We start from the raw sequence: 27,768 nt of genomic DNA, 5'->3' as shown, positions 1-27,768 counted from the left end.
AAGAAAAATCAATCATAAGCGATTCAATAAAGTTAACCAGTTTACATTCCTGTGTGGAAAGATGTATCATCATCATTATAACTCCAAGAACTTTGTCATTATTGGGGCAGTTAGAAGGCAGAGGGTATGGCTGTGAGTGGAATATGATGAAATGATTAAATTAAGGGGTGAAAAAGAGAAATGCACTAGGATAAGGGGGAAAGGATAAGTAGAATGGGGTAAATTATCTCACTAAAAGATGTGCAAAAGAGTTTTTTCAGTGGAGCAGAAGATGGGGTAAAGGGGACATGCAAACTTTAGTCTTGTTAGAATTGGCTCAAAAAGGAAGTAACATACACACTTGGGTACAGAAATCTATTTTAATCTACAGGAAAAAAGGAAAGAAAAGGAATAAGAGAAAGGGGAGGGCTGATATAATGGAGAGCAGATTGGGGGAAGAAGCAAAACACTATTGAGGATGGAGAGAGTGAAAGGAAACAGAGAAAAGCATAAATAGGGAAGGAAATAGGATGGAGGGAAGTTAATAATCATAACTGCAAAAAAATTACAGTAAGCGTCTTTGATAAAGGCCATATTTCTCAAATATGTAGAGAACTGAGTTAAATTTACAAATTAAAAGTCATTTTTAATTGACAAAATAGTCAAAGCATATGAACAGGCAGTTTTCAGACAAAGTAGTCAATGCTATCTGTAGTCTTATTAAAATGTTTTAAATCACTATTGATTAGAGAAATGTAAATTAAAATGTCTCTGAAGAACCACCTCACACCTGTTAGATTGTCTAATATGGCAGGAAAAAAAACCCAACAGATTTTAGAGGGTATATGGAAAAACTGAAGTGGTAATGAAGTTGTTTACTGATTCAACCATTCTGTAAAACAATTTGGAACTATGCTATAAAACCATGCATACCCTTTGACTCAGTAATACCATTACTGAGTCTGAATTCCAAAGAGATAAAAAGAAAAAAAAGGAAAAGGACCAATATATAAAATATATTTATAGTGGCTCTTTTGTGGTAGCAAAGAATAGGAAATTGAGTGTATTGCCTTCAGTTGGGGAATGGCTGAACAAGCTGTGGCATGTGATTTTGATGGAATACCTTTGCACTCTAAGAAATGAGGAGTACGATGGTTTCATAAAAACCTAGAAGAACTTACATGAATTGATGCAAAGTAAAATGCACAGAACCAAGAGAACATTGTACATAGTAACAGTAATATTTTACAATGATCAACTATGAATGACTGCTATTCTAATCAATACAGTTATCTAAAACAGTTCTGAAGGACTTGCCACTTCCAGAGAGAAAACTGATAAACTCTGAGTGTAGAATGAGTCATAATTTATCATGTTCTTTATTTTTCTTGCTATTTTTGGCAACATGACTAATTTGCAAATATATTTTGTTTGATTTTGCATGTGAAGGAGAAGCAGAAGGAGGGATAGAACTCAATTTTTAAAAATGCATATTAAAAGAAACGATTTTTTAAAAAATAAAATGATCTTAAATACCAAATACTGGCTAACATAAATAAAAGGGACAATAAAAATTGATAGGAATCATTTTATAAAATCAGCTAGCTCATCCAGTGATGTTCTTAGTGATAAACATGAACAAGAGTTATATCCTTCTCATTGTTTTTGGCTATATTGATAGATTTGGAATAAAATTGTTCTGAAAATAAAATATTATTAAAATCAACCTTGTTATATGAAACCCTTAGTAGTGGGCATTTAAAATAACTTTAAAATATTTTACTACAAGGAGTCTAATAACATTTTCTTATAGTGAAGACTTTGCTACTAAACAAAACTGGAGAGTCCTAGAGTCTTAAAACTAATGATGCTCTCAGAGATCCTGCTTTGAGATAAATTTATTGATGCCTTCCATAGAGCAATTACCATAGACCATGGAATCCTTTGTCAACTAAGTGAATCTTTATTACTCATATATCTACTCATTTGATAGTAGACATTTGATAGCTATTTGAACTGAATTTTTCCCAAGGTAGATGGGCCTAAAGCAACATATATAGCAATTTCATTTGTAATCATTTAGATATATAATTGAAAGAATACAACGAAGTAGGCATTTCTGTCAGTCACAGGTTGTTAACATTTAGTATTAAAAATAATTACAATCTATACTTACAAAGTGGTATGTTAAACACTTTTCTGTAGGTTTATAGTAAATAGAGAAAATTAAAGAATGAAATTTTGAGTAGAAAAAAATGAAAAATAAGTATTAATTGTTGATTTTCCTTTAGCCATGGCTCCCACCTTTGAAATGAATCCTATGAAGAAGAAGACCCTGGCAGCTAAAGGAGGACGTGTTTTAATTGAATGCAAACCTAAGGCTGCACCTAAACCAAAATTTTCATGGAGTAAAGGAACAGAATGGCTTGTCAATAGTACTCGGTCAGTCCAGAAAACAAATCCCTGCAAGTTCAATGTGATATAAAATGTGGTATATTTCATATGATAGAGAGCTGGTTTTTACATGATCAATATGGCTGTTTTTTTAGAGCTCTGTCAGTAAGGAAGAAGAGACTGAGATGCTGAGATTAAATGAAGCAATCGTGTGAAGCTATCATACTCTATGCTTGGTCAAACTGTTATAGTAGTATTGGGTCCAATGTAAAACTCCATAATTTTTAAGTGTAGAAAAATCATTAGTAGATCCAAAGGATATGTTAATACGATGATGGTGGTGATGATAATGGTGATGAAAATGATTAAAATAATATTTAAAATAACATTTAAAATTGTACATACTTGTAACACAAATCATGGCAGCACTCCTGAGGACTGCTGCTGGGAATAATTTTAAGGGTCTAATTGCATAGTATGATGAACTCCCTATTTATTTAGCAATGAACCAAACATTGTTCAATGAAGTAAATCATAACATTCATAGCAGCATCCTTAAGCAAAACATATCTAATACATATATGTGTTTCATAACACTCAGCATGTCATATGGTACATAGCTTATATCATTGCATCCCCAAAATTAGGGGTTCCCAGGTTAAGGTCTTCCCTAGCATGATGCATCCTTAAGGGGTATCAGAAAATCCCACACCATCCACACTAGATCACTGTAAGAACAATTTCCTTAATCAATATACAGTGTCCAAATAAAGTCCTCTCTCATCTTGACTGGGGGCTGACTTCCAAAACCCACAGCTCCTCTTCTGTGGCCAACTCTTGCCTGGGCTCACACACAGGCACTCTCTGCTGCTGCTGCTTGTCTCAGCTCACTGGGACTGTTCCACTCCAAACTCTTCCTGCTTCTCCCTGACAGCAGTTTCAAAGGGCTCCTGCCCACAGCTTCTGTTTCTAGGAAAACAAAGTTTAACAGGGCTATAATAATGTTTATGCACATTACCAGTGCCTTCATCTCAATTCACTCATAAAGACCAACAGAGAGGGCTTCTGTGTGAGAAATCAACACAGATCAACAGACAGGGCTTCTGTCTGAGAAATTAAAACAGACCAACAGACAGGATATCTGTCTGAGAAATCAACACAGATCAACAGACAGGGCTTCTGTCTGAGAAATTAAAACAGACCAACAGACAGGATATCTGTCTGAGAAATCAACACAGATCAACAGACAGGGCTTCTGTCTGAGAAATTAAAACAGACCAACAGACAGGATATCTGTCTGAGAAATCAACACAGATCAACAGACAGGGCTTCTGTCTGAGAAATTAAAACAGACCAACAGACAGGATATCTGTCTGAGAAATCAACACAGATCAACAGAAGGAGTGCTGACATCACAAATATTATCTTCCTGTTAGGCCTCCACACAAGCAAGTTCCCCTAGCCCATTCATGCTCGCTTCTCCTTCTCAGCTCTGTTTCTCTTTCTACTCTCTCCCTCCAAGCAATACAATGTGTGTGTGTGTGTGTGTATGTGTGTGTGTGTATGTTCTGTTTCCAATCAAAGACAAGACTCTTGATTCTAATCTTGATTCCAATCAATGGTTACACTCAATCAAAGGCACTTGATTGGCTAAAACAGTCCAGAAAAACACCAAAAAATCCTACTTTGCTTGCCATTACAGGACCTTTTTAAAATTTTCATGGTACTTTCCATTTTTTAAATCTCATTTTATACTTAGAAAATAAAATGATATATTTAGAACAGGTTAACACTTCAGCTTAAAATGCAATTATTGAGACATTTTTGTTGTTCAGTGTTTTGTGTCAGGTTCTTCACGAGGCCATTTGCATTTTGTTCTCTTTTTTGTGACAAAGGTACTAGAGTGGTTTTCCATTTCCTTCTCCAGCTTGCTTTACAGATCAGGAAACTGAAGGAAAAAGGATTAAGTAGTGTCTGAAGTAAAATTTAACTCAGATCCTCCTGACTCCTGGGTCAGCACTCCATCCACTGTGCCATCTAGCTACCTATCTATTGAGACATCGAAAAGATAACTGAGTATTAGTTGTCAAAGATGGCAGGAGTGAATCCTTTGGAATTCTATACACTGGACTAGATATTTATAATAAAATTACATAAGACAGAGTCATGATTTCATAATCATAGGCAATTTCTATTTTGGGAGGTAATTCTTACAGAGTTGTTTGAAGGACTGAGAAATTAAGTGATTTGTACAGGGACATACAACTAAATAAGTGACAGAGACAGGATTTACACTAATATCTTCTTTACTCCCTCTTCACTGACTCCAAGCCTACTCTTTTCACTCCTTCATAGAATGTTAACTTTGGGAGAGATTTTAGTAATCATATAGTCCCACCTCTTCATGTTATAGACAAAGAATGAATAAATGAATGAGTATTTAAACACATATTGTTTTCCAAGCACAATGTGAGACTTTGGAAATGAATATAAGAGGGAGAAAATCCATGCTTTCAAGGAGCTGATGTTGTAATATAAGAATGCATTATATATGTAGGGGAGTGAAGAGAGTTTTGGTCTAAACAATTACTGAAATTCTAAATGCAGCCATGGGCAGTGGACTGTCATATTCATTCCAGCAGTAATAGTAGTATAAATTTAATTGCTGTTTCCAGAACAAGAAAGAAAAGTATGTATATGTAGTAGGTAATTGCATGTAGCAACAGGACAAGAAGCTCAGGTAGGTCTTGTTTTTGGTAGGTGGCTGAATGGGATATGAAGTATGGTCTAGGGCTACCTAGGTAAATTCGGTGAATTTTCATGTGCTTACCCACCAATCAGTACTTTAACTCTAGAATGGAGTCCCAAAGGTGAGTGAATTAACTCCTCTAAGGGAGGCGTGGGAGGATATCCTCTGGAGGTTTCATCCAAATAGTCCCTATGCCAGGTGGAGATAAGGGGACAGTAAAAGGACAGAGGGAAAGATGCCCTGGTTGGCCCTGGTTTCCTGTTACTAATGAGTCTGGAGAAGTTAGATGATTTTCCCAAGGCCACCTAGCTAGAGTTTTAAGATAATTTTCCTGACTCAGTCAAAGGCTCTTTCCACTACATATAGCTTCAAATCTTACATGAAGTCTCTATAGATTGATATAGCCAATGGACATCTAGAAACAGGGTTTAAATTTTTATCATTATATGTTGATGTAGGTCATGGTGACTGATTCTCCTAGGATGTAATTTGTGTCGAAATTGTCTACATAACTCTTGAAACCAATTTCGCTTGATTCTCTAAGGATTCATCTCTTTTTCCTGACTTAAATTTTTTTTAAATTTAATTTATATTTTAACAGAAATATACCTTGTAAGGGGTGAACATAGATCTTTCAGATTAAAAACCGTGTTTCTGGAAAATAAATTTAGTATTTTAAAAATGAAGTTTTAGGGTAATACTTATGCTATCAGATAATCTCAAATCACTCATTCCTTAAATAAATATAATCAATAGCCATATTTTATGTAGATATGGATATATCTAAATATATTTTATTTTATCTGTTCTATCTATATAATCAGTAACCATAGCTTGAATTAATATCATTTAAAGAAGAATCTGTGAGGTACTTTGGTATAGTAGAAAAAGCACTGATTAGAGACAGAGGACCTAGAGGCAATTCTACCTCTAGGGCTTACTGTGTGACATTGGACAAGTCAATTTATTTGGCACTCAGTTTTTTAACCTGTAAAATGAGGGGATTTGACTAAGTGGCATCTGGGTCCCTTCTATTTATTGCTGTGTGATCTTAAAGGTAAAAGGGATCAGAGAACTAAAGAAAAAAAATTTGTCTATGAAGATAATGTTCACTTTTTTTTGGATAATGTTCATTTTTAAAGACAGTTAAATTCTACTGAACTTAGCTAGGTCAGATGAATCAAGCATTAAAATGTTGGCGCTAGAAAACACAAATTCAGTTTATACATTTATGCTTGCTAGGTTTATGTAACTGAACAAGTCACTTAACCCCTCAGTCTTAGTTACTAACCTATAAAATGAGAGGATTGGATTAGATTGCCCCTAAGATCCCTTCCAGTTCTAAATCTCAAATTTGGTTATTGTAATTTTGCCTTCAGCAACTATCTGAAACAACAGGTTTGTTTGTTTTGTTTTGTTTTTTGCTCCATTTGCAAATGAACGTAAAAATTGAAGTATTTCACATAAGGAGCTGACAGCAAAATATGTTACAGTAAAATTCTTATTGAAAACTTATGTTTTGTGTTATGATATTTACTACTACATATATTTTAGGGCAACAAGAAGGCTCTTGAATAGAGCACTGAGCCTGGAGTTAGGAATATAAATCTTTCTCAGTTCAAATCTGGCCTCACTTAGTAGTTGTGTGACCTTGAGCAAGTCACTTAGCCCTGTGTCTTCAATTTCCTCATCTGTAAAATGAATTGGAGAAGGAAATGGTAAGCCAGTCTAGTATCTTTGCCAAGAAAACCCCAAATGGGATCATGAAGAGTATGACATGACTGAAAAAAAATGGTTGAAAAACAAAACATTTATTTTGTTATAACATTCCTTTTACACGGAGTAAAAAAGTACTTTGCATGCTTTGGTTTCAGATCATGACTTTGCTACTGTTTCCCATGTTACTTCGGGTGAATCATTTAATTTATTGGGGCCTCAGTTTCCTCATCTGTAAAATACAGGAGTTGGATTCATCATCTCTAAGATTCTTTTTGTTTCTAAATTCTCTGATCTCATGAATCTCTTTTCCCCCTTAATATCTTTGTGAAATTGATGTCTTCTATATGTTACTAATGAAGATCTTTATATGATGAAGATTGGATATCTATGTGTATCCAAAGACACACTAACAATGATTTTTCAACTTTTAAAAAAATGAGTTAGCATCATTCTTATATGAAATATAATTTTGTCAAAAGACAGTCCATTTATAGTACATTTTAAGTTATAAGTCTCCTCAAAAGTCCTCTGTTCATGTGGAGATGTACTTGGATTCTAAAAATTTTCTCTCTAAAACTTCTATAGAACTCTGGTAAGTCCAACTAAGCTAGAATGACTTCCAGGTTTAACTTAGCAATAAAATAGATGTTTTACAAGGTTCATCCTAGCTAAATTCATTGGAGATCGTACTTAGAACGTTGGCACCAGTTGATGAATCCATTTGGCCAGAGCAATTCATCAAGTCATCTACTGTCTGCTTAAGGGGGTGAAACTGCAGTTCTTTAAAGTAATGAAGTAATTATGAATATAATCTATTGCATGAAATATATTTCATTTATTCTTTTTTCTATTAAAATAGAATTCTCATTTGGGATGATGGTAGCCTTGAAATAAGGAATATTACAAGGGCTGATGAAGGCACCTACACGTGTTTTGCAGAAAATAACAGAGGAAAAGCTAATAATACTGGAACTCTACTAATCACAGGTGAGACTAAATATTTAATAAAATTAGTGAACTCAAGGGTCAAATTAGCAACAATAATGCTCCCTATCCTTTTCTAACATTCGTATAGTTGTGAATTTAAGTTGTCAAAAACTCTGAGAGTCCACTCTCTGATTTCTTGTGAGAAACCCAGTAAAATAAAGTTCATTGCATAGAGCTTATGCATTTTCGTGCATGAACCACAACATTTTAGAATTTCTCTGTTGTGCATCATAGATAACTTAGTGTTTCATTTTTTTTAATGAATTCAGATGCCACGAGGATTACTTTACCCCCAGCTAATGCTGATGTCACTGTGGGTGAGAATGCTACCATGCAGTGTTCTGCGTCCCACGATCCTGCACTGGACCTCACATTTATTTGGTCTTTGAATGGATATGTGATTGATTTTAGCAAAGAAAATAGTCATTACATGAGGAATTTTATGGTAAATATGAATTTTTATTATATGTTAAAATATTTTTCACTCCAAAGACAAAGATTGTTAATATTTTGTTTTTGGTTCAGGCACAGGAAGAGCAATGAAGAAATAATTAAGCTTCTAAATGAAAAAAAGTTTACTAGCCAGACTTTTAAAAGTATTTAAAATTTATATTAATTAACTGTTAAAGATGGAAGAGTTATGACTATCCTAGGAATTTCATTTTATTGTTAAGGAAACTGAGGTAAATAAAGCTTATTTATTTGCCCTAGATTACATAGTAATAATGATTTATGTAATTGGTAATTATAATAATTAGTGTTTAGTAATAAATAATAATTCATAATAACTTCTAATTGCATAATGCTTTAAGGTTTACAATGCAGTTTCATCATAAGAGTTTTATGAAGAGTGTAGTGCCAGTATTATCATACCCCTGTAATATGTGAGGACACTGAAGTTTTTAGTGTTTAAGTGCTCGCTAAATTACAAATATATTTGTATTATTGCTGAATATTTAAAATAGTGGATGATCATAAAGATTTTGACAGAGCCCAGTATCAATAAATATTAATTAGATTTCAATCAAATCTTTTTTCTCATACAACTTTAGTATGTTGTTATATTTGCAGCATATAAAAATATAATGACTTTCTCAGTTCTCATACTTCCCCTCTCTACACAATTTTGCACTATCAATCAATCACCTCCTCCTGGTTATGCTTTCCCCTTTAGGTTTTCATGACACTGCTCGCTCCTCGTTCTCTTCCTCCCTGATTAACCACTTCTCATTTTCTTTTGTTGAATCTTTATTCACATGGTATCCATTAACTCTGGGTGTCCCCCAAGGCTCTATCATGGGCCCTTTTCTCTTTTACCTCTATATTGTCTTGCTTAGGGATCTCATTACTAACTCCTAAATTATTGTTTCTATACAGATGACGCCCAGATACATAAATACAATCCTTTTTTCTTTGCTCCGGTCCCATGTCACAACTGCCTTTTAGATATTGTGAATTGGACATTACAAAGACATCTCAGATTCAACCTGTTCAAAACAGAATTTGTTCTTATTTTCCCCCAGTCTTACCAAATTTCCTGTTATTTTTGAGGGAATCATCATCTTACTGGTCACTCACATTTGTAACTTTCATGTCAAAGATTTTATCATGCAGACCTTATAATGCTCATGCTCTTTTTTTTTCTTACTGGAGTTATTGACTAGCTTGGGCCTATTCTGAAATTCTGTTTTCACTCTTGTCTCCCTAGATGAGAATGACAATCCTTATTACATCAATCATTCAGGAGTCTCTTTCTCCCTGAAATGTACTACCTCCATCTTTGAGCATTCTGAGATCCCATTATTTTCACCTCTCCCTCTTCTTTCCCTTTACTATAGTCCATTCTTCATCCTCACCATGACCTCCAATCTCTTGACCACTCACTTATCTCCCAGGTCATCTCCCCTCACTAGCCACTCTCTCCTCTTCTCCTGATCCTAACTCCTTGGTGAACCAATTGAATTCTATACTGTCTTCCTCTCTTGAATCCCTATCCCCCTATCATTGCCAATTACATTCAGCCAACCTTTATACTTGGATCACTCCCACCATTCTTTGCCTTAATGCCTTCAATATGTACAAGTTGCTGAATGAAGGTTGAGAAAATCATAAAACCTTTCTGATTGGATTCACTACAAATTTATGTTATGTAAACTCAACTGGATCCTCACTGCTGCTAGGCAATTCTGCTATACCTCCCTTATCAACTCACTAGCCCACTCTCCACAGAAGCTCTTTAAAATCTTTTCATCCTTGCTCATACCTCTCTTGGCTCTCCCTCTCACCATTCTCTCAGTGGAACTTGCCTCATATTCTACAAAAAAAATTGATACTGTCTTCTGTGAACTATCACTCATGTGCTTTCTGACACTTTTTCCTTCTTCATCCCTGTTTCACATGTTAAAGAGTCCTTACTCCTTACCAAAACTCACCTTTCCATTTGTTCAAGTGATTCCATTTCATCCAATTTCCTTAACAGATTGCCCCTCTTTCACTTATTTTCAGTCTCTCGTACTGGTTCATTTTTCACTGCTTACAAACATACTCATGTTTCCCCTATGCTGAAAAAACCTTCGCTTCATCCTTTCATCCTTGCTATCATCTTATTTCTCTTCTGCCCTTTGCAGCAAAATTTCTTGAAAAGGCCATCTACAATAGATGCTTCTACTTTCTCTTCTCTCACTCTCCTTAACAATTTGGTTTCTGACTTTGTCATTCCACCAAAACAGCTCTCTACAAAGTTACTAATGATCACTGAGTTACCAAATCCAATGATGGCCTTTTGTCAATCTTTATTCAGTTTGACCCCTCTGTAATGTTGAGCACTTTCTTCTCCTTGTTCTCTCTAGGTTTTTAGGAAACCACTTTCTCCTAACTAGTCCTTCTCTGCCTCCTTTGCTGGAATCTTTCTGCAGATCACACCCTCTAACTGTAGATGTCCCTCAGGGTTCTGTCCTGGACCCTCTTCATTATCCCTTTCTACTACTTTATGTGGTAGCTCCAATGGATTTAGTTACCATTTTTATAACGATAATTCTCAAGTTTATCTTTCCTGCCCCAATCTCTTTGCTGACTTTCAAGCTTGTGTCTCTGGATGCCTTTTAGACATTTCTACCTTGATATCCAGTGGACATCCTAAACTCATTATATCAAAAATAGAACTCAATGTCTTTCCCCCAAGTCCTTCCAGTCTCCTGCCTTCCCTATCACAGCAGATAGCAGTGCCATCTTCCCAGTCCTCCAGGCTCACAACCTAGGAGTCATCCTGGATTCCTCACTATCTTTCAGCCCTCATTTTCCAAACTGTTGCCAAGGCCCAGTGTTTTACCTTTGCAGCATCTCTCAAATATGCCACTTTCTCTCCTCTAATACTGCCACCACTCTAGTATAGGTCCTCATCACCTCATGCCTCTATTACTGTAATATCCTGCTTATGGGTCTTCCTGCTCCATTTAGCCACTAAAGTGATTTTCCTAAAATATAGTACAGTCATCTATCCATCCATCCATCCATCCATCCATCCATCCATCCATCCATCCATCCATCTCTCTCTCTCTCTCTCTCTTTCTCTGTCTCCCTCCCTCCCTCTGCCCCCTCCATTGGCTTCTTGTCGCTTCCAGGAGCAAAGAAAAATTAGACTGTTAGTACCTAATCCCCTAATAACCTAATAAACTAATTTTTCTAGTCTTCTTACACCTTACTCTCCATCACATAGTCTTCAATCTAATGACACTGAGCTTCTGACTATTTCATGAACAAAATATTCTTGACTTTGGGCATTTTCTCTGTCTTTCTCCCATACCTAGAATGTTTTTCTTCCTCCATTCTGATTGCTGACCTCCTTGGCATCCTTTAAGTTGCAGTTAACATTTTAAATCTACAAGAAGCCTTACCTAACCCCTCTTAATTCTAATGCTTTTCCTTTCTATATTATTTCTCATTTATCCTGCATATAGCTGGCTTGCTATGTATTTGTTTACATGTTGTTTTCCTTATTGCAAGTTACTTGAGGACAGGGACTATCGTTTGCCTTTTTTGTATCCCCAGTGCTTAGCACAGTGTCTGACACATAGAACCTGTCTGTTGAATTGAATTAAATTATTGCTAAACTGGTTCTATCTTTATATGAAACTGGTGTCTTTATCTCTAATTTTAGGTTGCAACTGGGCCTAGATCAGTGGTGTGCTGGTAATCTTTTTTAACAACTAGTTCTCTGAAAAGCGTATACAGTATACTTATGACATACTTTTAAGTTTAATCTGCATTATTAACATTTTCCCATCACTTTCTTAAGTCTAAACATTCAACAAAATAATAAAACAAGCACTGATGCTGCAGCTTTTGCTTATTTCTGAGCTGTGTCCCATTAAAAATGTAATAATCACAAGAGCCAGGGTGAGCTGGCTTCGGTAGTTTCCTGGCTAGTTTCTCTCTGGTAAACATTTGGCCCCACTAGCAGTCAGTGAGTCATTTCAAATCAAATAAGTAGAGTAAGCATGTGTTTGGAGCATACTATGTTCATGATATTATGGTACTCACAGTTCCTTGTTTATTAGAGAATGAATTATCCGTCCATATGCCAAATACTGGTAGAAGGAACATCACAAATTGATAGGAATTTTTTGGACGGACCATAAACTAGAGTACTTGGAGGTCATTAAACAAAAGATAACTTTAGAGTAGTTCTTGTCTAGGTATAAATGGAACTAGGTGGTTTTTCTCATACACAGTTCAGTAATTTGATAATAGAACATATATGTATATGTACACACATGCACATATATACATACATGTATGTATATATGTTTGTATATATGTATATATACGCACATTTACATATGCAAATTTTTAATTTTAATTTCTGGGAACAAAAGAGCACAGTATTTTACAATTTTAAGACTTTTTAGTTGAAAAAGTTTATTTTATTTGTTTTATCTAAAAAAATGAATTATTCATATTAACTATACTACATTCCACACATACTACTGAGTTATCATATTAATTTGTTAAGGTTTATAAATTTCACCATCTTCAGCGTGTCTAGATTTATTCTTTGTTATTCCTTGTTAAATTAGTGAATAGTCATCTATTCACTGGGTTATGTCTCTAAAAGCCTTTAAAAAGAACATTCTCTAGCTCCTAAGAGGGGCCTGTTTCTTGCCTTTTGACTCACATCTATAATAGAGAGCAAAAAGGTTGAGAAGCATCCACTCTGAAAAAATACCAAAGTGCTCACATAGGTTATCACTAACTCTGGAAAATAAAACCAAAGAGCTGACAGCAGCCATAAGCAAAATATTTTCTTTATTCTGTTGGAAAAGAGAAAATACACACATATGCCAGGGATCTCCTGTAGGAGGAGGCCCAAGGCAGTGAAGCTATATATGTGTGTGTGTGTGTGTGTGTGTGTGTGTGTGTGTGTGTGTGTGTGTGTGTGTGTGTGTGTAGCTAAAGAATCAAACAGTGTGATGTTGCGATAGTGGTGAAACATAACAGCAACAATGAGGCAAGGTTGCCTGGTGGCCAAAACTCCATACATAGCATGGCTTTGTGTTGCTGCTTGCTGAAGCTCAGGGACATCACTTCTGTGATTTAGTTGCAGCAGGACTACAAACTACAGTACTTGTTGGAGGTCATCAAATAGGTGAGCACAAACAATTATTGTTATTTCAGGTTCAGGGCACAAGCTTGCTTGCTGGGCCTTAAGCTCTGGAAAATAGGGTGTCTCCTAAGAATAAAAAAAAGAGGAGTCAAAAGAGAAGGGTGGTCATGGCATGGGGTTCTTGACATTTCCCCATTTTGGTCTAAGGGAGAGGGTCTAAAAGAATCCCGTCCCTTCTGGCCAATAAAGGAGAAGCAGGTATAAGCCAAGATGCCATGAGAGTCCCGCTATTGAGTAGAGGACATATGTAGGCTTAGGATGGGTAATGTGGCAGATCTAACAATTTGTTAGCCCCTTCCCCTTAATAAAGAAAAACATTAGTTTCCAAGAATATATTTTTAGAGTACATCAAAATAATTATCCAATTGGATTTTAATAGTGATTCCTATAAATGACTTCTTTCAGTTCTCTTATCACTTAGTTTTATAACTTTCTAATGTACTTATAACAAAACATTTTATATTTTTGGGTTTTTATGATTGTATCTTATACTCTTCTAGGGGACTGAATTTCTTGAAGCCAGAGACAACATCTTAGGTTATCTCAGAGGACAGCATACATATCTGTCCACAATGGGAACTTAATAATTTTTTTTGTATTCTATCATATTGTATCTGCATTTTGTGGAGAGAACATTGCTTTATAATAAAGGATTCTTTTTTAGTACATTTTCATATTGAGGCTATGACAGTAAAAAATCTAGTCTGGACAAGTTTATTATTTTGGTCATTTTAAACACTTTTTCACAATTGGTACAACTATGGTACATTCAGGTAGATCAAGCAGAATCATAGATCAAATCATAATTCTACCTAACCATGGTTTATTTGATTTTCCTACATGGAAGGCATTGATAACCATATCAAGATCAGATCATTTTCAGTTTTGTTGATTAAACCAAGCAATAAAATTGCATCTATTCATTTTTCTCTCATATACTCCCCTTTTAGTAGAAATTGCAGAAAACTTAGGGCTAGATATCAATTTGGAAAGCATCTAATCTAATCCCTGAAAATATAGGTAAGGAAACCTAAAGAGATCAAGTGACTTGTTCACTAACAGCTTATTCATGTGTGCATGCACATATATGCATATTTATGTGTGTGTGTATATATATATATGCTATATAACTGATGAATGCTTGTTTTTCTTTAATTTCAAACAGCTAGATTCCAATGGTGACTTGCTTATTAAAAATGCCCAACTGAAACATGCTGGACGTTATACTTGCACTGCTCAGACAATTGTGGATAATTCTTCTGCTTCTGCTGACCTTGTTGTTCGAGGTAAGAGTTTTAACATTGTCCCATTAGAAAAATCAAAGATATTCGATTTGTTTCAATTCAGGACATTTTCCAGTGAATCTTGGTCAAGTACTTACACTATAACACTATTCATTCTTGAAGACTGCTTTTTGCCTCTGCCTCGTAATACTTTATGGCTGAACCAGTAATAGACAATGCTGATTTTGTTTTACTAAAAATGTATATGTAGATGTACTATAATTCTCTATGTACTCTTCTACTTACTAAAAATTCTCATTTACTAATTTTTCAGCAAGTTGAAAATATAGAATTTTAAAGGAATAGACGTAGTAGTATTTTTTCCTCATCTAATTATTTTATGTTTTTCATTAAAGTTCAATACTTTTATGCTTTCACGTAGATAGGTATGCCTTAAGAAATCTCATTTCTTTGACTTTAGCCACAACTTCTTTGAGTACTATCTTAAAGTGCTCCATTCTTAAATATTACCATTTCAAAAAGTGACTAACTAGAAAACTTGCCAAGGTAAGGTATCTATATGTACACACACACACACACGTATATGAATGTGTATATATGTATGTTTATGTATATGTACGTATACATAAACATATGCATACACACGCACATATATGTATAGATATTTTGCTTATTTCTTAGGTAGCTGTCCATTTCTGGAAAAGAGGAATAATTGGCAGATAATGCAATCCTACAGCAGTTAGAATTGGTTCTTTTTGGATAAAAGCAACAGGAAAAATCTGCTTTTCTGTGGCTTTGTTTCCTAAATAGCAATTCGATCATGGCTTGAATTAGAGTAGATTATATTGAACTGAACTGAATTGAATAAGATTAAATCCTTGCTCTTAAGGAGCTTGTAGTCTAGTACAGGAGATAGAAGTATAGAAATAAGTACAAAAGTACAAAATACAGGGGTCCTAAAAGTCCAATGGAGCACTATACTCAATGTTCCATTTTTCTGCATGTGGAATTCTCAGTTTGTCAAATCCTTCCACCAATTCAGAGCGACAAATCATCTGTAACTTTTAGTTTTACATCTGTTGCCTGTGGTCCTTAAGTTAAGGGACTTACTAATGGCTAGTATGTGTGAGAAACAGAGCTTAAACTCAGGTTTTCTTGACTCTAAGGCCCACATGTAGATTCAGATAGCACTCCCTCTAAGAAAAAGTTCATAACATAACAAATAATATTTTATTTGAGATCCAAGGAAGGAAAGATTATTTAAATATTTTCTATACAAATTTTAATGTGAATGTGGGGTGAATTAACCTAGAAAACCTCAATCAATAGATTTTTTTCCCTTACCCCTCAGCCTGGTTATTAAAATGGCAGAATGGACGTGTAACAGAGACAGCATGATGTAAGGTGTTAAAGGAAGAACCAAAGCATGACTATATTTATTAATCCTTTATGAAGTATCAAGAAGCTCTAGATGAAATTACTGAACAGTTATCTATTCACTGGGTTACACCTCTAAAAGTCTTTAAAAAGGACATACTCTAGCTCTGTTTCTTGCCTTTTGACACACCTATAATAGAGAGCAGAAGGGTTGAGAAGTGTCAACTGAAAAAATACCGAAGTTCTCACACAGGTTATCACTATCACAGTTAACTCTGAGAACTAAAACAAAATAAAACCAAAGAACTGATAGTGGTCATAAGCAAAAAATTTTCTTTACTGTTGGAAGAGGGAAACTAGACACAATATGCCAGGATCTCCCATAGGAGGAGGCCCAAGGCAACCCATACATATGTGTGTGTGTATACATACATATATACATTATATATGTATGTATGTATGTGTGTGTATAAATACATACACATACACACACACATATATACATGTATATGTGTATGTGTTTTTTATCCCAGGAGGTTAGTTGCTTAAAAGGTTCTATTGGGGAAATGTGCCCCAGGTGGGAGCTCCAAGAATATAGAGGGAGAAAGTGCAAACACATACATGAATCAGGACCTTGGTGACTGAGCACATAATAAAAGAGAAGTATATAAGAATATTAAGTATACAAGGATAGTATACTTAACCTCTGTCTAGGAATCTTGGAACAACTCTCTCATTTGTATGTTGGTTGCTTCTGGGTCTGTACTAGATGGACCTTGAGTTCTTAGAGGGTTCTTCTGTTCACTCAGGAATAGGGGTTTCTCTTCAGATGATCCAAAAGTTCATACCCACTATTTTGGCAGCTGTGGGAGTAGTCAGAAGGACCTGGTAGGGACCCTTAGAAACAATTATTAATTGATCAAAATGGGACCAGTTTTTAGATAAGATATATGGGTTGCTTGAGATGTACAATTGTGGAAAAACTCCTTCCATCTATTTTTGAATCTGAGTTTCTGGTCAGCATAACATGAATACTTGGTTAAGAGTCTCTAAGCAGCACAAAAAGATAGTCCAGCTTCCCATCCATGCAGGGCTAAGTTCAAACTTATGCAATAAGGTTTTCTCCCAATTCCCACAATTAAATAAGGTCTTCTCATAGTACATAAGTTGAAATAAACTCAAAACTGAATAAGTATTAAGCTAGTTCCAGGATTGAGTCACAAGATGGAGTCATAATGTGGTTCATTCAATTCCCACTATTAACCACTTGCTGTCTTAATCTCCTCAATCTATATCTGTAAGCCAAATCTATAAGATTTTTCCACAAATTCCTAATCATAGTTAACATTAAATCAAGTTTCATTAATGTCAGCTCACAGATCAAACTAATTAGGAGGCTCACTATATTTTGAGAAGGGAGATTTACATGTCACCAAGGTAAATGAGCAAATTTAACCATCAGGCAGGATCTCAAGGCTGCGACCTGAAACCAGTCTCAAAATTGAGACTATAGACTAGAACCTCAAAGTTGAAATCAGAAACCAGTCTCAAAAGCTCAGAATAGAAACAAAAGACCAAAGCAATACAATAATTATCACCACTGTTAACTAATATCAAGTCTCCTTGTACCCTAGTAACTCATTCTCGATATCCATTCAATCAGTACATTTTGAGTCTCAGATGTCTCACATCTGGCCCCTAGATATCTTTTTTTGGACAATAGGTTTTATTCTCAGGACAGCTCTGAAGGGGCTTTACTTCTCTGGTTCCAAATCTAGAAGTTCTTAAATAATTCTAATGTAGTACAATCACTTAAATTTTGTTATCCAATTTTGAAACTTCAGAGAATTTCAGTTTGTCATTTACTACGTCTATCCTTACCTAAATCCCCTCCTTGATTATAAGAATTTTTAAAAAATTTATGAGAGTCCAACCATAAAAAAGGCTTTTCTGCCCTTTAAAGTTATCTGACATATATGCTAAAAATGGAAAAATAATTTCACTTTCTTTACTGTTATCAATACAATTTATGTGTAAAATACCTAATCCAATTTTGAGAACTTATTACTAAAACCAGCATGAATTTCTATGGTAGATAAATTTGGAAGTCAACCACACACACACACACACACACACACATATATATATATATATATATATATATATATATATATATATATATATATATATATATATATATATATATATATATATATATATATATATATATATGTATGTATATAGTTCTTAGAGAAAAGCTTTCTCAAAATTCCATTTAATTAGAAGATTTTACATTGCATCTTTGTCTTATTACTTTACCTAATCATTTCCCCCTTCGGTGAATATCATCCTTGTATTATAATTTGACCACAAATACAGACTAACATTATAAGATGTTCATACTTGCATCCTACATTAGTAACCCAGAGATATTTCAATATTACTTAATAGATTTGTTATTGTTCTTGCGAAACTTCTTGATTATAGGAATTAGCTATAAAAGAAAAAGGAGGGACGTACTTATAATAGTGTCTTATAACAGAGGATAAAATTCCCTTAGCACCCTTTGATTCTAAGCATGAGTCATATCTGACAGCCAATCATGCAACCACAGGGTGTTTAAAAAAACAAGAATCAGGATTAACCAGGTAGGGGAAATTTCCTTTTGAGAAAAGAAATAACAATGTCATCAGGATCCTTAGGTCATGTCTTTTCCCAAGCACAGACATCAATCTGTAGCAGTTTCCAGAGTACAGTATTATCATTTTCAATGATTAGTTTCATGACAATTGAGACACTATCCCTGTAATCAAAATTCAAAGTAATAGTAAATTACAGTTCCAAGAATAGTTACCTTAAGTAGGAAAATTTCACTAACCACAACTTCGGGCTTGCATATCTTTCCTGATGTTTCCCTAACAGTTAACATTTCATTTATATGTCAAATCTACATCTTTAAACCACCCTATACATTTTCATAATAGCCAAAAATTTTCAAATGAAAATTTGATATCATAGTAAACTTATTGTTATGATCTTTTATAACAAAATACACCTCATTAAATATTTAACTGTTTTCAAATACCTATTTGTATCACATATCTTTAAAAGCTCAATTCATAATCTAACAGAATCCAGATTAAAAAGGTATGCTATTTCATCTAACAGCATTTTTGTTGCAATGATCTCTCCAGTTTCACAATATGAGAGAATTTAGAAATGCAAGAATAACACAAACAATGTCATGTATTTAAAACATGAAACAACTTCTGATGACATCAATGCAGTTAAATGCATCTCCAAATTATTCCACATTGAAAATCATTAACCTTTACCATTTTAAATCCACTTTAGAGTTATCAGACATGGAAAATTACATTAAATTAAAGAAATAATAATATAGTGGTTGGCATATGCCAGTCATTATAAGCACTTTTCAAGTTATTTTGATCCTCACAGCACCCCTGGGAGGTGGCTATCATTATTATTTTTCTCTTTACAGATCAGAAAACTGGGGAAGAGATAAGATAACTTGCTTATGATTACACATCTAATATATTTTTACAACTCCAATGTAATTCAAGTTTTCCTATATTTTTCCGGCATTTTTTTCAATATCTTTATTTGGGAGCTGATCTGAAATGAAAGACATAGACAGGATCAGAGAGAGAGGATCTTTGAACTGGGTGTGGAAGGGATGTCACAGGAGATCTGGTTTAAACAATCTTTTCTCTTTTCATGATCAAGGAAGGGTTAACAAGAAGTGACTACAAAGTGCTAATCTTATACCTCTTTTTTTTTCTTCTTCACTCTGAAATTACTTCTAAACTAGCTACCTTCCTTCATTGCCCTAAAACAATGAGGTTATTAATTTTCAGGGGAAACAATTATTTAAGTGCCATTTACTTATAAAAGAATTTAACAGAATTTAGTTCTTATTTTTCCTTAAAACAAATTCTACAAGCAGCAAAACTTATTAAGATATTTCAGAAAGGAATGAATTCCTAAAATTATTGAAAATCCAAGGAGTTCTCCATTGTAGTCTTAAAAATGATTAATCTCCAAATTTCTTAGTCTGGTAAGATTTTTTTTTTTTTTTTTTTAGCAATTCATCTTCTTTGATTATTTGACTTTATTTCAATAATTCCAATATGACCAAAGATGAAATAAACAAAAAAAGTATCATGTAAGGTTTTTCTTTTTCTTTTTTTCTCTTTTCTTATAACCCAGTCTCCCAAAGAAAGCCTGAAGTGTGAGTCAGTCATGGTTACTGGGACAATTGCTTCAAGCATGAAAGTTCATTAATCTTTGCCAGTGTTCTAAATTCTTTGGCTATAGCTCTTTGCAGTTTTTCTGGCTGGCTTTATTTTCTTTTTTAGAAATCTTTTAAGGTAACAGAATATACAAACAGCACAAACATGACACAGACATTTTATATTTCACAAAGATACAAACAGACAAAATGACACAGCAGACACATAGGATGATCCTATCTGAGCTTTTCTTAAGGGAATCTAAGCTACAAGACATCTATCTTGTTGGTTTTAAGTAACCATTTACTAAAAACATCCCATTTGGGGTATTTAATTTTCTTGCTGGATTCATTAAAACATTTCTTTAAAGTAATTTATTTTATACCAATCAAAAGAACCCCAAGTTGGCCAGTAATGTCAAACTATGCCAATTAAGAAACTTGCAAGCATCTATTCCATGAACTAAATGTACTCAAGTTCTTTGGCGACTCGTTCTTAGTTACCAGGTTTCTTTTACTACAGTCAAAGGGAAACAAACACAAAGGCACCTGATCCAAAGAGTCAAGACACTTCACAAAGAAGAAAAGGATGAATCCTCTCTTTAGTAGCAACAACCCAAGTTTCAATTCTCCAAAGGAGTGGAACTCAATCAAAAACAGTAGCTTGGGAATAAGAAGGAAAATCATCCAGTGCCACTTTTCAAATGCAAATTAAGTAGAATTCAAAGGACTCTCTGTAAATACCATACTTCAGGTCATACTGGGGGCAGGGCAGAAAGTAATTATTCACTTTCTGATCCCACTTCTGACACCAACTGTCAACTCTGAAAACAAATGGCCAAAGAGTTACAGTTTTTCAAGTGCTTACATAGATTTTCACTACCACAGTTAACTCTGAAAAATAAAATAAAACCAAAGAACTAATAGTGGTCATAAACAACAAGTTTTATACACACACACACGCACACACACACATATTTGTGGCTAGATGAAGAATCAAATAGTGTGGTGTTACAACAGTGGTGAGGCAAACCAGCAAGTGAGGCAAGGTTGCCTAATGACCCAAAGTCGATTCATAGTGGAGTTTCATGCCTGGGTCTATTGGTGCTTGCCCAAGCTCAGTTTTGTGATTTAGTTACAGCAGAGTTCATCAAGTGGGTGAGCACAAAGGATTATTGTTATGCCAAGTTCAGGGCACAGCTTGCTTGCCGGCCTTTAAACTGTGGAAAACAAAGTGTCTCCTAATAGTAAGAAGAGAGGAGTAAAAAAAGAGGAATGGTTTTGGCATGGGGATCCTGACAGAATGTAAAGGGATTTCTCTTTCACCTTATGATGCTTTGAATTGGAGGTATCCAGACAGATCATGGAGGCAGCTCCAAATGTTATAACTCTTGGTAGCAAAGAAGACAGGTGGATATGGATTTAAGATTACCTAGGAGTCAAGAATAAAGCTATAAAAGAAATATGCCCAGGGAGCCTAGTAGAGACTCAGTGTGCAGTAGGATGTGGTACAAGGACACCACAGAAAAGGACAGGACATTAGGGTCCTGGACTGCTGGAGGAATGAGTTGTCTTGGTCACACGTATTGTCTACATGGATAAATCACTGATAATGTTCTCTATGTGCCCTCCCTTCCCAGTGATATTGGTTGTAGTTATTGGATGTGTCCTAGGTTTATTGACAATGTCTTCTAGCTACTCTTCTTACAATATAATGCCTTTGCTTGGATCTATTTGTCTATTGACAGATAATTACACATAAGCACACCTATGGTGGCTCATGAGCTATTGTTTTGAGAATGAAGACCACACCACATCCTTGAACCTAGAGCAACAGTTGCCCTTGGAGACCCAGCCTACAACATTTAATAAGCTAAATAGGTAGTCCAGAGGAAGCCCTACATATAAATTTTAGTTTACTGATTTTATCCTTCTTCTAAATTTCTCTATTTCTGTCAAAAATATCAGCAGCCTTCTAGAATTTCAGGCTCATAATCTCTCTATATCCATTATTTTTTACTTCTTACTTTTCCTCACCTCAAATATCAAATTAGTCGACTCACATATCTAGCACCTTAGTTCAGACCTATATTACCTCTTGGCAGGATTATTGCCATAACCTGCTAGTTGATCTCCTTGCCTCATGACTCTCTGTATTCCAATCTATCCTACAAATGGTTTTCAAAGTGATTTTCCTTAAATGCAGATGTGAGTCACCTGTTCAATCCAACTCTAGTGGTTCCTTATTGATTGTAGGATAGAATGTAAAATCCTCTGCTTTGTTAGTAAAGCCCTGTGTAATCTGGCTCCAGTCTCTCTCTTTCTAGGTTCATTGGAGATTGCTGTCCCTTCTAATACTCTTCTGTCTGGCCACATGAGGCCTCTTTCTGTTCTTCATTTATGACAATCAACCTCCCATCCCCATCCCCTTCCATAGAGTATCCTGCAGCTGCTTGAAATGCACTCCCTTCTTACCCTCAGCTCAGAGAGTTCCTAGCTTCCTTTAGGATGCTGATCAGGCATGAAGCCTTTCTTGGTTACCTCAAGTGACAATGACCTTCTAAATTATATTGTATTCATCTTTTTAATATACTTATTAATTTTATGCTGTATTTATTTTTGTCTGTACTTGTCTTTCTTTTTAGAATGGGAGCTTACTGAGTAGGAATGATTTATTTGTCCATATATTTCTAGTATAAGGCTATATGTAAGCACTTAAAAGTAATTGATTGATCGATTGATAGATTGATGTCTTCTCCAAGGTTCTGCTCTAAAGAACTATAAACTGTAAATGAAACTTAAAATTCATTTATGAAATGGAAGTGACCATGGGTTCTCAAAGGTGGCTACTAGAATATAAATTCTGTTAGCTCTGATCAAGCTGAATGACCTTTGAATATTATAATGGACCTTATGCCTCTTGTTAGAGTAATAGCTAACTATGTATAGTTAAAATGTAATAGTTTTGGAACTGAGTATTAAATTTTTTGGCTACAGAAATTCTCAAAAATCATTCAAGTTGGTAGTTGGCTGTAGTCTACTACAGTGGATAGGATGGCAACACAAGTGTAATTATAGAACTTTGATATATTAAAATATGTCATTCTCTGTGTAGAGAGTGGTCTTTGACCTGTATTGTGAAGGAATAGAGGTATGTTAAGAAAGAGTTGATGACAGTGCATTTTAGGCATAGTGAGGAAGGTGTCTGCTGATTAGTGGAAACTAATGTGTTTTTAGTTGTATTTGTATAGTTTTAATGTGACTTGACAGATATACTCCCAAGAATTTTATACAACTTTTAGTTATTTAATTTGAATTTTCTTTCTGTTCCCACTGGATTTGGTTGGTCATATATAGACCTACCGATGTGAATTAATTTCATATCTTGCAACTTTTCTGAAGTTTCAATTACTTTTTTAGATGAATCTGTAGGATTCTCTAAGGAAACCACTGATATCATATGCAAAAGTGATAAATTTGTTTTCTTTTTGCCTGCAGTTATTCTGTTTCTTTTTCTTGTCTAATTGCTATCACTAGTATTTGGAGCATTGGTCCAATTAGCATTTGAGACTCCTTTGGCATCTATTTTCACATTGTTGTCTTCTTCAGAATTTCTCCCTGTCACTACTACTGGACAAATTCTATTTTGTTGCTTGGTTTGTTTATTTTTCCAGCCTATTTCTTGACTTTAAACTTTACATTAAAGTTGATCCCTGCTAACCTGTGGATGAGGAAGCACTGTCCCAAGCTTCAGGCTTTTTTTGTATTGTTGTTTTCAGAGCTAGTTCTGAAGGTATGCACATTTTCAGGGCTTCTAAGGGGGTGTAATCCTGGGAGAGGTGTGATCATAGCTCTCTTGTCTTTGCCCAGGAAGAGCCCTCTGCTCCTCTGAAGTAGCAAGAATTAGCACTCTTCTTTGCTTTGAAACTGTGACCAGGACCCCTGCTCTCTTATGACCAACCACCAGTGCTCTTCTCCCTGGAACTGTGACCCGTAACTGTGTATAGGGAATAGAATTGTGCCAGCCATGCCCAGTGCCAGAAAGAGTCCCTTGTAATCTCTTTCTGACCAAATTGTATGGCCCTCTTACCATCTCTGAGCTGAGAGCTCCTGAAGCTGCTGCTGCTGTGGTGGCAGCTGTTGCTACTACTGCCTGTATGGGCCTCAGACAGGCCTCCACCCTCGTGAGTCTCAGACTTCTCCTGGTGACCTCTTAAGTTTTTTGGGCCAGAAAAATGTTTTACCCCAACCTTTTGTTGATTTTGATGCTCCAAAACTTGATTTGAGTGTTCTTTTTAAATTGTTTTGAGGGGAATTTTGGAAGAGTTCAGCTGGATGGCTATCTCTAATTCATTATCTTGGCTCCCATGAATGCTTGCTGATTTGATATGAAATATGATGTCTTATTGAGAAGACCTTTAACTAATCTTTGTTATGTATAATATTGGCTTTATATTAGATATATTTATTTTAGATAGATACTACTTACCATATTAAGGAAAGGTCCATTTATTGTTTCCTAGTTTTAAAAAACCCAGAAATGATCAGGTCTTAGCAAAAGCTTTTTCTTCATTTATTATTATAATCATATAATTTTTGCTGTACTTGTTACTAATAGGTCCATTATGCTGATAATTTTCCCAATATTGAACCAACCTTGAATTCACTGTATAAACCTAATTTGATTAGAGTGTATAATCTTTGTGATATGATACTATAGTCTCCTTCCTAACATTTTATTAAAAATTTTTTGCATCAGTTTACTTTCTCTTATTTAATTTCCCCTTGAATATCAAGATGATATCAAAGAAGATAGATTTGTCTATTTTTTCAAAAAATATTATAAAATATTTAAAATGACTATTCACTGAATCTTTGGTAGAATTGCCCTGTTAAGTTTATCTGGTCCTCTTTCTTTTCCCCTTTAGGGAGCTCATTTGTGACTTTTTAAACTTATTTCTTCTAATTAAACAATATAAATTCTCTATTTCTTGTTTTGTTGATTTGTTAATTTTATATTTTTATGAATATTCATTATTTTTTGATGATGAGGTTTTTCTACTTATTTTGGCAAAATAACTTCTAACAATTTCCGTCTACTTTATTTATTGGAAACTTACCCTTTCCATTTCTGATACTGGTAATTTGGTTTTATTTTTGTTTTTCCTCTTGGCCTATTTAGATTCTTTCTTAAAACAACTCCTAATTTTATTTATTATCTTGTTGTTTTCAGTATTGTTAATTTTGACATTCAGGATTTTCAGATTTCTAATTTGGTGTTTATTTTTTAAAGGTGTTTTTGAAAAGTTTTTTCTTTAGTTGCAGGCCTAATTTGTGCCAGGCCTAGAGGCCTGAGGGCTACCCGAGTCTTCTTACCTCACCTCCCGAGGTCTTCGGTTGGCCAAACCGGATGCTCGTATGAGAGAAAGGACGTTCCAGAGTTGAACAAGGGTTGAGCTTTATTTCAGGGTCTAGTTACAAGTGCAGGGGAATTCTTCCTTAGGAGGGAAAGAGAAAGATCTCCCAAGGAGGCAAAAGATCTTACAATAAGAGATTGGAAGTAGAAGTATAAGCGGGGAGAGAGGGGGAGGGGAAAGCGGAGAGAGGAAAAGGAAAAGCGGAGCCTTGTTGTCCTGTCCGCTCCTCGCCCCTCCGCCCAAGAGAGCTTTCAGGCTTTTCTGATCCTACTCAAACTCTCCAGCAGCATAGTTTGCATCTGAATACCGTGCTGTTAGATAACAATAGTGTGCCCAAATCTGGGACAATCTCGAGGGCGGGGAGAGCTCTCTCCCATCACGTTTCTCATGGGAAGAGGCGGAAATACACGAGATAGCTCGGTTCACCTCGATTCCCAGCCGTTTCCTGGGGGGGGCCTCGTGAGAACTCTAAGATTTAGAAGTTCCCACCTTTACCCGCCCGAGACTGTCCACCTGGAATTGAGCTTCTAATCTCAGCAAATTTGTTGATCTATTCTTTATTTTCCCCTTCATTCATGAAAATATTGTAGACATACATTTTCCTCCAAGAATTTCTATAGCTGAATTTCCCCAAATTTTGATAACTGTTGTCATTATTTTTAATGAAATTATCTATTATTCCTATAATTTGGTCTTTGGCCCCCAAACTCTTTAGAATTATTTTAATTGGTCTCAATTTAATTTTAAAAGTTCCTTCAGATTCTGTTTATTGAGTAGAATTTTTATTTAATGCTGATCAATATAAAATTTGTTTAATGTATCTGATCTTTTACATTTGTGAAGCTCCTAAGCCCTAATACATAGTCAGTTTTTGCAAAGGTGCTATGTAGAGCTGAGGAATATTTCTACTCCTTTATATTCTCATTTAAAATAACTAAATTTTTAAAAATTCTATTTATTTGAAATCATATTTCTACTTTCCTTTTTCCTTTCTTCTCTCCTTGCTTCCTTCCTCTTTCCTTCATTATTTCTCTCCTTCTCCCCCTTGTTTTCTCCTTCCCTACTTCCCTCCCTCATTCCTTCCTTCCTTCTTTACTTATTAACTCCTTCCCTTCTTTCCTTCCTTCCTTCAAGGATGACAAGTGGATTCTTTGTTTTCATTTTTCAGTTTTATTTCATTATTCTTGGAATATAGTATATTAACTGTTTTGTAGATTACACCTTTCATTTAGTTCACTTATTCTTTTTCCCTATTTAACTTTATTTTTTAACATTTATTTTTAAATTTTGCATTTAAAATTCTCTCCTTCCCCCCAGCCTCTCCCTAACCCATTCAGAAGACAAGCAGTATGATATATATTATATGTGTGAGGTTTTGCAAAAGATGTTTCCTTATTAGAATGCTGTAAAAAAGCAAGAAAAATAAAGTGAAAAAAATATGCTTGAATTTTCACTCAGGATTCACCAGTTCTCTCAATATGGGCAGTATTTTTCTTCATATGCCCTTTGAAGTTGTTTTGGATCATTGTATTCATCAGAGTAGCTAAGTCCTTTGCAGCTGATTATCATTACCATAAATCTATTACTTAACGTACACAGGTACCATATTCTCTTGGTTCTGCTTGCTTTGCTTTGCATCAGCTATGTCTTTACAAGTTTTTTTTCTGAAACCACCCCCTTCATCATTTCTTACATTACAATAGTAATCCATCAAAATCGTTATCTTGTTCAGCCATTCTCCAATTGTTGGGAATCCTCTCATTTTCCAATTCTTTGTTGCCACAGAAAGAGCTGTTTTAAATATTTTTGTATATAGAGACCCCTATCACTTAAAAAAAAAAAATCTCTTTAGGAGACAGACCTAGTAGTATTGCTGAGTCAGAGGAAGGGAAGTTAATGAGTGATGATGATAGAGGGAGAGTCTGGCAAGTGAAAATGAGGAAGGAGGGAAGGAGGGAGAATATATATGTATAAATACATGTATTAGA

General features: G+C 34.9%; 1 protein-coding gene across 3 annotated transcripts in view; it reads left to right on the top strand.

Moving 5' to 3' along the window:
- The window catches only part of CNTN1 (contactin 1), a 284,489-nt gene that overhangs the window by 168,637 nt on the left and 88,084 nt on the right, over nt 1-27,768 (top strand). For all 3 annotated transcript variants that reach the window (XM_072654328.1, XM_072654329.1, XM_072654330.1), the window contains 4 exons: nt 2,271-2,421; nt 7,701-7,828; nt 8,098-8,273; nt 14,656-14,776. In XM_072654328.1, the coding sequence (XP_072510429.1) occupies nt 2,271-2,421; nt 7,701-7,828; nt 8,098-8,273; nt 14,656-14,776 (576 nt within the window). The remainder of the gene's footprint in view (nt 1-2,270; nt 2,422-7,700; nt 7,829-8,097; nt 8,274-14,655; nt 14,777-27,768) is intronic.

Source organism: Notamacropus eugenii, chromosome 3 (assembly GCF_028372415.1).
Source record: "Notamacropus eugenii isolate mMacEug1 chromosome 3, mMacEug1.pri_v2, whole genome shotgun sequence".
NCBI classification, from domain to species: domain Eukaryota; kingdom Metazoa; phylum Chordata; class Mammalia; order Diprotodontia; family Macropodidae; genus Notamacropus; species Notamacropus eugenii.
This window is presented reverse-complemented; position numbering and strand designations above follow the sequence as displayed.